The 10,126-nt window shown below is 32.9% G+C and overlaps 1 protein-coding gene across 1 annotated transcript; it reads right to left on the reverse strand.

The window, feature by feature from the left end:
* Positions 1 to 7,366: 7,366 nt before the first annotated feature.
* On the reverse strand, positions 7,367 to 9,065 carry LOC131641473 (putative GATA transcription factor 13). Its single transcript, XM_058911764.1, has 3 exons — positions 8,988 to 9,065; positions 7,774 to 8,043; positions 7,367 to 7,690 (listed from the first exon to the last, which is right to left on the reverse strand). Exons 1-3 carry the CDS (start codon positions 9,063 to 9,065, stop codon positions 7,547 to 7,549), a joined length of 492 nt encoding a protein of 163 aa, XP_058767747.1. The 3' UTR covers positions 7,367 to 7,546.
* Positions 9,066 to 10,126: the final 1,061 nt, after the last annotated feature.

The raw sequence follows: 10,126 nt of genomic DNA on the forward strand, positions 1-10,126 counted from the left end.
ATATGCAATAAATGCTGATTGGAATTGGCTAATGTGAATCCTTTAACTCAATATTTGATTTTCTTTTCCATTATATCACTTTAAATCATTTTTAAATGAAATAAAAATTATATAAAATCAAATAAAAGGTTAAAATTCGTGGCATTTTGTTTTGGACATGCTAATGACTTGTGGACCAAGTTTGTATCATAAAACCATAGGCCCATTTGCGAAATTTCTCACTTTGAACCTTCTCTTTTCACATTTAGTCCTCCAAAATCACCCAACTTTGATCAATCATATCTCACTCAATTTTTAAGCTACGAGGGAGTTCTAAGACTTTTTGGAAACCTCAAGAGGTCCTCTACAAGCCACTTTGGAATATATTTTTCATTTGGAGCTTTTATCTTGATCATATCCTCTTTGGGAAAAAACTACTTTTGGAGGATGCCTGAAAATGACCTGTAATCTTTTGCATTGTATCTCTCAAATGAATCATTTCTAGCCCTGGCTTGTGAGAGACAAAGTTGTAGAGAATCCAATTTCCTTCAAAAATAGGCTTTGAGTGAGGAATTTTTGATGTTCCATGTGAAAGTTATGCCCAGTCAAAGTTGGGTTGACTTTCTCCTAAGAAACCCTAATTTGAACCTTTTTGTATTTGTTCATCTCTGAGTTTCTATTAATGGAATCATGATCATTCTTGATCAAATGATGGTTATACTCCTCTATACTTGATGTTTGACCCATGGTCCTAATTTGAATCATGCTTTGATTGCAGTTGACCTTCAGGTTTGAATCAGTTGACTGTGGATCTTGGGGATTGTTTGAGCAAAGCTTTGGCATTGAATCTTGAATTCTGAATCATTGTGAATGGAACATGGAGGGCAAATTTTGGGGTATGACAGTTATATCCTCTCATATAAGGAAATTTTGAATATTTTATGCAAACGAAGAATAACAAATATGAGTTGCATGACCACCTAGAAAATCTCAAACAAGGGCCACTACCAATAAAATTTACTTAGGTATCTGTCCATATACTTATCTTCCTTTGGTCCAAAGTGATCATGGTACGGGACTCCATGACCTTAAAGTCATCCAAAGTATAGACCATTCCACCTCATCAATAAAAAGGTAGTCAAGGTTATACCCAGTGATCCCCACAAGATTAATCGTCAAGGCCAGAGAAAATATAAGGGCACATCTGCCTCAATAGTGAGTATGGAGGATCCATCTCATCCCCTCACTCTTGATAACATGTATTTCCAACCTTTGTAATGGTTGGAGTAGAATTTTTACAATGCTCTACCAAGAAAGGCACCTAGGGTCACTTAGCCCCCCCACAAACAACCACTTTGGTGCCATAGAAAGAGAAGAATATTCCTATGCATGAGGGGATCTCCCTATGTAGCAACCTGCCCTAAAAATAAAGATTCTATAGTCGCCACCTATTCTGAAGGGCGAATAGGAAACCCTACGCAGTTGAGAGATCGGGGTAAGTTATTATAATCAGGTCGAGGGAAGGTGTTAGGCACCCTCAACCCTTTCCTATTGGCTTTGAATCTAAGGGTCAAGTTTTATGGCTAAAGGTTAAGGTTAATAGCTAAGGAATTGAATAGGGGAAAAATTGAGATTTTAGGGAGGGGGACTCGCCTTGGTTATCCAAGTGCCTACGTATCTCCTTAGGGAGAATCAGAGTCAACGTAGTTCGGGCACAGGGTTGTACGCCTTAGGATCGAAGTTGTGATTTGAAATTTTTTAAAGGCTTTTTGAATGGCCTATCGTAGTTTTGAAATTGATTTGAATATGGAAAAGTTTTTTGAGGTTTGGCATACAACCCTGATTTGATTTGGCACCATTAGATGCGGTGACCAATAGATTTGGTCAGTATAGCTAACGGATTATGGGGCATTGCTGGTTACTCAGATCGATAGATTGTTCGTCGCGGGCAGCAAATTAAATGTGTTTTGAATTTTATATCTTATTGCTTTATTCAGATATTTGATCAGTACGACATAGAGAGTCGACTAATTCGAAGGCGGGATGAAATAGATATTCATCCGCCATTTATCCGTTAAGGGGGAAGTTAGACTTTATTGTTTTTGTGTTATTTTTATCTCTCGTCTAGTGCGACTAATAGATTTAGTCGGGTCGAGGAGAGAATTAATCGAAGGTTAATGTTGCGCCCAATGGGCAATGGGATCGGGCAAACCCTAATAGAGTAAACCTTTTATTGTGATTTTTGATATTTAAATTTGGTTAGAATAAATTAAATCGAGATGGTCGGATAATCAGAATAATCCTAAATCCTAATTTAATCTACCTAATCTTATATCCTAATCATAATTTAAATAAATTAGTTAAATTAAACAATATATAATTATCATCTAATTTAAATAATTAAATAAATAAACAAACATATAAAAGGAACCTGGCTTGGATCGCATGTGGTTGAATTGAGAGTCCATGGTATATGCCTTCATCCTGGTGCGTTAGATCTGGATGATAGAAGATCCAATGGCTGCTGTATGAGGATGTATGGTGAACACATCCTGAGCGCGCATATGGGATCCTGTGAAATAAATAGATAAAAATACATTGTCTGGCATGGGGATTGAACCCACAACACCAGCGTCACCTGCCATCACCCTTTGCCAACTCAACCATTGCATTTTTAGTCATTAAGCTATTGATCAGAAAATATTAAATACACGAAATAGAAAAGTTAATGGGCTCTTCAAAAATATTACACGCGTGGGCCCCAACATCCTCTGAGTAACGAATCAGAAGACCCAGAATTTCCAACGAAGCGTTGACCGGGCACTGCACGATTCAAACCACCACCAGCGGTGGTTCTCCTCATCTTCTCCGACGTGCATCAATCGGTGGAACCTGCAAAAAGAACCAAAAGCGGAAAAAGAATAACACAGACCCACTAATTCGGCCGTTCCGATTCCAATGGTGCACTCCTTTCAATCTGAAAACGTCTGTATCCTTCAGTTCGAAACTCCTCCAAGCTTTTGCCCTAATCATGGTGGACTCCGATCCAGGCCATTAGAGTCACATGTATTACGTTGCATCTGTCCTAAATGACCTCCTGAACACAACTATGTACCTCGAATACGTTAGTAACTCATGAAACCAAGAATACAAATTTCAAGAACCTTACCATAGATGAAGATGAATAACTAGTGTTTGGGGAGCTTAGGGGTCGTGTGGATGCTTGAATCAATTCCTGGGGACCTTATGAGTGCGATTGGATGCTTCAAATTGATAGGGGATGCTTAGAAATTGAACACGACTTTTGCACCTTTTCTTGGAATTTTGTATTCTTGAACCTTAGCTCCTTGGCCAAAATTTCGTCCTCCCCTAATCCCTCAATATTTTTAGAATATATATGGCTCCCTTAGGGTTTCTTTTTGGGCTTGGATATTAGGTTATCAAAAGAGAAAGAAAATTGATTAAAATCTCATGATTTTCCTCTATTTTTATCCGATATTTTTCTATCATCAAACCAAACTAATCTCAACGATATTATGATAATGACTTGAGTGAAAAATTATCCTTGTTCATTCTTTAGAATATCTCCATCATTTATTTAATTTAAATTGAAATTAATTGAATAAAATTCAATATAAAAGAAATAAAATAATAGAGAATAGAAGAATGGATTTAGGGCTCTTAATTTGGGTCATCCAATGATTAAAATCAAAACCATATGAAGTGATTCAATAATTTTATATTTTTATTCCATTTATTTGCTTTTAAATTCAAATAAATATGAATAATAAATAAAAAATACCAAAATTGTGAGGATGATTTTATGGCCCTTTATATATGTCATGGATGTGTTTGAAATACAAATTCTTGACCCATTAGTTAAAAAACCAAGTTTGGAACACTTAGGGTTTCATGCACATCTTGAAAATCGCCCAACTTCTAAGCCTTGTATCTCCTTCAATTCTAAACATATGAATGCATTCTAGGACTTTATGGATAGCTCAAAGAGTCCTCGAAATGACCTTTTTGGTTTCATCTCAATTGAAGCTTCCATGCCCGAGTTATGAGCTTTGACCCAAGAGGTGTTTCTTGTTGACTTTTTGGAGGACCTGTAATGTTTTTATCCATATCTCTTGAATGGTGCATTTCTTGATCTTGGGCCCAACATAAAAGTTGTAGAGAATGAAATTTCCTTGAGAATAGGCTTTGGTTGGATAATTTTTGACAAACCATGTGAGAGTTATGACCGGTCAAAGTTGGGTTTGACTTTTAGTTAAAAAACCCTAGTTTGAGCCTTTGATTAGGAGAGAGTGACTTGAGTTTAACCATTGAGCCTTGAACCCTTGAATATGAAATAAGACGGGCAAATTTAGGGGTATGACACACTGCGCATGAAAAACTTTCCCTATGCATGAAGGGCTCACATTATTAATGAGAGACTCACCTTTAGCATAAGTGACTCATCTCATACTAGAGGGACTCATTCAGAAAAAGTGAAGAGGGTAAGGCTGGGTCACTTTTCTCTTTCCAAGTCCTCGTGCTTGAGGGACTGTGTATTGGTATATTAGTAAAGTATCCATGAATGGAGACAAGGGGGGAAAGTAATGACATTCCCGTAAAGCATTACTAGTTTCCCATATTCTAGATCGAGCACTTGTTTCTTGGACGTGACACCTTTTCCTCGAATATATCGCCCATTTCATAGTTGACTCGTCTAAAGTATAAACCTAGGATATAACATGTCCTTAACCTACAACATTATGGAAGAATTCATAGGGAATCCAACCATACTCTCTTAAAAGTGGTTGTTATTCCATATATGCCTAGGATCCAAGACGATCTGACATTCAAACAAATACTAGCCACACATAGCTTCCCACCCCTTATGTGATATGGCTATAATCCCTTAAACATACCCTAAAGTCTCAAACATCCCTTGATCACTAAGGGTTGTCAGGTATTGAGCTTTTATACTTTTTTAATATGTCTGAAATGATTAGATAATCATTTATTATATATTAAAGGGATATATATATATATATATATATATATATATATATATATATATATATATATATATATATATATATATATATATATATATATATAATTCTATTTGATAAGAGACAAGATGTCAAACACAATGTTTAATCAATATGTGAGATAAGATGATTTGAAATAATAAATGAATGATTAAAAAAAGTAATAAATAAAAAATTTAATAAATAAAAGATACAAGAAATTTTTAACCTTTTTTAGTGCAATTGTAAACTATGTCTTAAGGACAATAAATCAGTGGAAAGGAAATTCAATAATAATATGTAGTCAATAGTAAACTAAAATCTTATCCGAACTACACCTGTTTTGGTCCCTTTTTCTAATACTTCTCATGATTTTCATATTAGCCCCTTGAATTCGAGAACCCCTCACTTTCCCTCAAATACTATTCCAAGTGTTTATAGGTCTTTAGCATTAAGAACATGACAAAATTAACGAAAGAAAACCACAAATCTGTCTCTCAAAGAATGGTAGAAAATATCATATGACAACGTTGAACACAACAAAGACACAATATGTTTCTTACTCAACAAAACATCCACTAAAAGCCAATGTGAAAAACACATGTTCTCTTTATATAGAGTCAATTCCACTAACAAACCTATTAGGTTCTTACAAAAAAATCAATAAAAAACATTGGTTAAACATGAACATCATGAGAAATTGATCTAGCAACTGAGTTTTGTTATATAAAAAGTTGAAACATTTTCAACAACAAAACTTAAATGAACTTCATTGTTTGCATCACTTATGTTCACCAGGTTCTTTTTATGAAAGTCTCATATGTAAATAGATATAAAATTTGAAATAACTTTATTAAAGAGTGACACACTCTGAATCTATTTTAATTAATTCATTTGAAATTATTTACTATCACAAACCTTCTTTACATTGTTTACGAGGATTTGTGAAAACAACGTATAACATATATATAAGTTATTTTTAGTTTATTCAACGTGCTTATCGTAATATCCTACGAAAACAACTTATAGATTATATAGAAACATTTTAATTTTTTCTATGTTATAATTTTGTTTGAGCATAATTCAATCCTAGAAAATGGTGTTGTAAGCTAAAGATTGTCTTCGCTCATAAAAATATTTTCAAGCCATATTCTTTAATATGTTAGACTCTTAACAGACCCTTTTAGGACTAGTGTTAACAGATTTGGTTTGTATATGTAAATAATGGATGGTATGATAGTAGAAACTCAATAGCAAGTGGTCAAATGGATCTTATAAACACTTTGATACTATATTACAATTTGGGGTATGGATAACTTAACCTTACAAAATCATTTTGTAAAGTGATGGTTTCTCTCACTTATAAACATACTTTTTGATTATATACCATCTTATGTCAAACTATCAACATATTGTATCACAATCAATACTAATGAACTTGGTGTGAGAATATAAATAGTGAGTGAAACGCTAGGGAAAAATCGACAACATGTGGCTCAACTGTTCTAAATAAGCTATGATACCAACTTAGAATTTGTATGGCCTAATTCGACTCTTACAAATTCAGTTGGTAAGATGAAGAATACTTGTCACTTATAAACATATTTTTAGATCATATTTAATCTAATATGAGGCTCTTAACACATTCTCTCTCATGACTATTTTTAACGAGCTGGATGGATGAATATAAATAATGGGCGATCTGATAGCTGAAACATGTGGCTAAACAGATTTAAGATAAGTTATGATATCAAATTAGAATTTGAATTGCCTAATTCTATTCTTACAAAACAGGTTGTTGAGGTGAAAATTTCCCCAACTTATAAATATATTTTCAAACCATAACTTTTTTAATACAATACTCTTAACCCTCAAAATAAGTTATTTATTTAAACAAGTCATTATTGTAAAGTCAATTTTTAAAGATGAGTTAGTCTTAAAATATAAAAAATTAATATAGAATTAGATCTTATCCAATGAACCACCCAATAATTACATATACTTATACATCTAACTAATAATATGGATAGTAGAAAGAGAAATTAAGTCTCATATTAATGAGAGACAAGACATAAAAATAATTTATAAAAGCTTCACATGAATTATTTTAAAAGCCAATGAACCCCTAACACATGGCTTTATTAAACTAAATATGAAAAATAACATGTGGTAAAAGATGACTACTTAAGAGATAAACTTAATAATACATTAGAAAATAATAATGGTGATGAATATAAACTTACTGTAATTAGGTTCAATGAATATGGTGTCATGATTAAAAATTTCACATTTAAGATTGAAATGAAGTTCTTATCATTAAAGCAATTCAAAGATGCAACACTTAAGCAAAATACGTGTAGGGAAGTCGGAGTTATTTAGTCTCCAATAGTTAACTATCATATAAGATTTTTCAACAACAAAAACATAAAAAACAACAGTGGCATAATTATTCAAAATCATAATGTGATGAGAATAATATGAAACTAGTCTCTCACTTATTCAAGAAATGGAAACAAAGGCGTTGATGGGTCCATATCTCATCCAAATTAGGCAGTTGAAGAACCTCCTGCCACATATTGAGTTGGTGGAACAAAAACAGATGAAGAACCATCTTCATGGATTACGATTGCCGGAATATTTCCACGTACCACATGTTTTTTGTAGTAAATTCCACAAGCATTGCATAAAGTCTGCATATAAAATTTCATATATGGTTTAGGGTTCACGAATAAAATTATCAAAGTCAAATTCTACATGTAGAGTATTTATTTACCCTTCGTCCAATAGGTCCAGAGCGCCACATAGGAGTGTTTCTTGCCATACATTGAAGATTTGTGCAGAATCTTGATGAATCAGGTGAACGAGGCTTTTTGCAACGACGATGAAGGCTACGTCTTGGGTCTGGTGGGACTCCATGGTTGACAATGACGAGGACAGGATTAATAAAAATCATTGGTTGAACATGATAAGTACGAGAATTTGAAACATCTGAAGCAGCAGCTGGATGGACTTCATTGTTTGCATTACTTATGTTCATCATGTCCTGTTCATAAACATTAGTATTAAGAAAAACTAAGTCTTATATCATATAAAGATTTATAAAAGAATCATAGGACATGCACATAAGCTATTTTTCAGTTTATTTAACGAGCTTATCATAATATCTTATGAAAACAACTTTTATTATATAACACTCTACTTTTAAAGCGTGGATGCGTGGATGTAAATAATGGGTGACCAGATAACAAAAATGTTGGGGAAGTCCGGGGAGCAAGGTTCAGAAATGTCAACGGGCTATACATCCAGAATTCAAGAGACCTTGACACCACATATCTATCCAAAACCAAAATCTTAAGGCAATGGGGATATGAGTCACATCTCTTATATATCCAACATTTCCTCCATTACTTGTCAATGTGGGACTTTAACACTTTACACTTGAAACCCACCACATTAGGATCTACTTCCGCTCTCCCATCGAGCCAACCAGGACTCTAATACCACTTGTTGGAAGAAGTCAGGGGAGCGAGGCCCGCAAGAAGTCAGGAGAACTTGACACAACATATTCAACCAAAACTTTAAAGTAATGGGAGGTATGAGCCACCTCTATTATAAATTTAGCATTTCCTCTATTCCAAATCAATGTGGAATTTTAACATTTTTACTTTTAAAATCCAAACCAAAAAACATGACAACATGCAACAAAATAGATCTTGGATAAATTCTTATATCAACTTAGAATTTGGATTACCTAATTCAATTTTTACAAAAGAAAAACCAATTTGTAAGATCTTATCCAATGAGCCACCCAATACTTATATCAATACATCTAATTAATATTATGAATTGCAAAAACAAAAACTTAAATATCATATTAAATAGAGATAAGAGCTAAAATAAATTTATAAAAGAGTCACACAATTTATATTAGAGGCCAATTTTATGCCAATGAATCAGTTCAAATATAAAAACCAATGGAATACTTACTTGAGTGCTATCCTCAGGAACCAATGGAATGTTGAGGTCAATGTCATAATCCATTCTCCTTGCAAAGTAGTCACCCATGGGTCCAATTCCTACAAAGCTCAATTTAATTTCCACATATATATGTCAATTAAAAGAATAATGTTGATAGTAATTAGAAAATTAAGATGTTATATTGTAGTCAATCTATGTGAATTTTCTAGTTGATTCTTTAAAATAACACAATTAAAAATCAACTGTATTGTCAAAAAAAAAGTCAATCGCAATAACATAGTTAAAGTTTGAAAAGAGTCAACAAAGTTGTAGAAAATAAATAAAAATCAACACAACATATGACAAAAAAAAAAGTTGCCACCCACGTTTGTAAATAAAAAATCAGACAAATACAAAAAATTTATTGATTTATACATTAAAATATACCGAACAAATTACACGTCAATGATTTGAATCATCGCGATTAAACAACGACGAACACCATTAATAATTCAATCATTGAAAATAAATTAGTACTTTATTGGTATAACATCGACATGTATAAAGAAAAGTATAAGAGTATGATTAATACAATTGAATGATTCTTATGTCGAATCATGCAAAGATCTTCTAATTACACAAAGATTTTCAAGATGAAGAATACTATCCATCTTATATAAAAAAATTAAAGACTCTAAACATTACGACCGCACTATAAACACACACGCAATTCAGTCGCATAGAAATCGAGATTTAATTAAAGAGAAACTTACACTAATGTAGATTGCGAATTGATCCCTTTTTTGACCGTAATATGATGAATAAGATTGCTTTTGAGATTGAAAAAGCTTATTTATGAAGAAATGCGGTGAAAATAAACCTCAAATACAAAATTTAGGTTTACACATTAAAAAAAATCCATCAACAATTAAAGTAAAAACTAAAATTGTAATAAAAAAAATATTAAATCTATGTTTATTATATTTTAGGGTTTGGCAATTGGTCGGGTCAGTTTGGTTTCGGGCCCAAAACCCTCAATCGGCCTAACCATTGGTTGAGGAATACAAGTCTAATTCTATCTGGTCCAATTATCGATTTGTTGGGTTTGGTTTTTTCGGATTCGGTTTCGTAACTTAGTTTATTCGAATTATAATAATAATTGAGCCATT

This window comes from Vicia villosa, unplaced genomic scaffold, assembly GCF_029867415.1.
Source record: "Vicia villosa cultivar HV-30 ecotype Madison, WI unplaced genomic scaffold, Vvil1.0 ctg.003771F_1_1, whole genome shotgun sequence".
Lineage (NCBI taxonomy): Eukaryota > Viridiplantae > Streptophyta > Magnoliopsida > Fabales > Fabaceae > Vicia > Vicia villosa.

What these genes read in the sequence shown, in the direction of transcription:
- LOC131641473 (XM_058911764.1), bottom strand. Translation starts at nt 9,065, where the DNA reads ATGGGTGACTACTTTGCAAGGAGAATGGATTATGACATTGACCTCAAC. An exon ending in TTCCTGAGGATAGCACTCAA is followed by an intron (nt 8,044 to 8,987) that starts GTAAGTATTCCA and finishes GTTTATGAACAG; the next exon opens with GACATGATGAACATAAGTAA. An exon ending in CTGGACCTATTGGACGAAGG is followed by an intron (nt 7,691 to 7,773) that starts GTAAATAAATAC and finishes TTTTATATGCAG; the next exon opens with ACTTTATGCAATGCTTGTGG.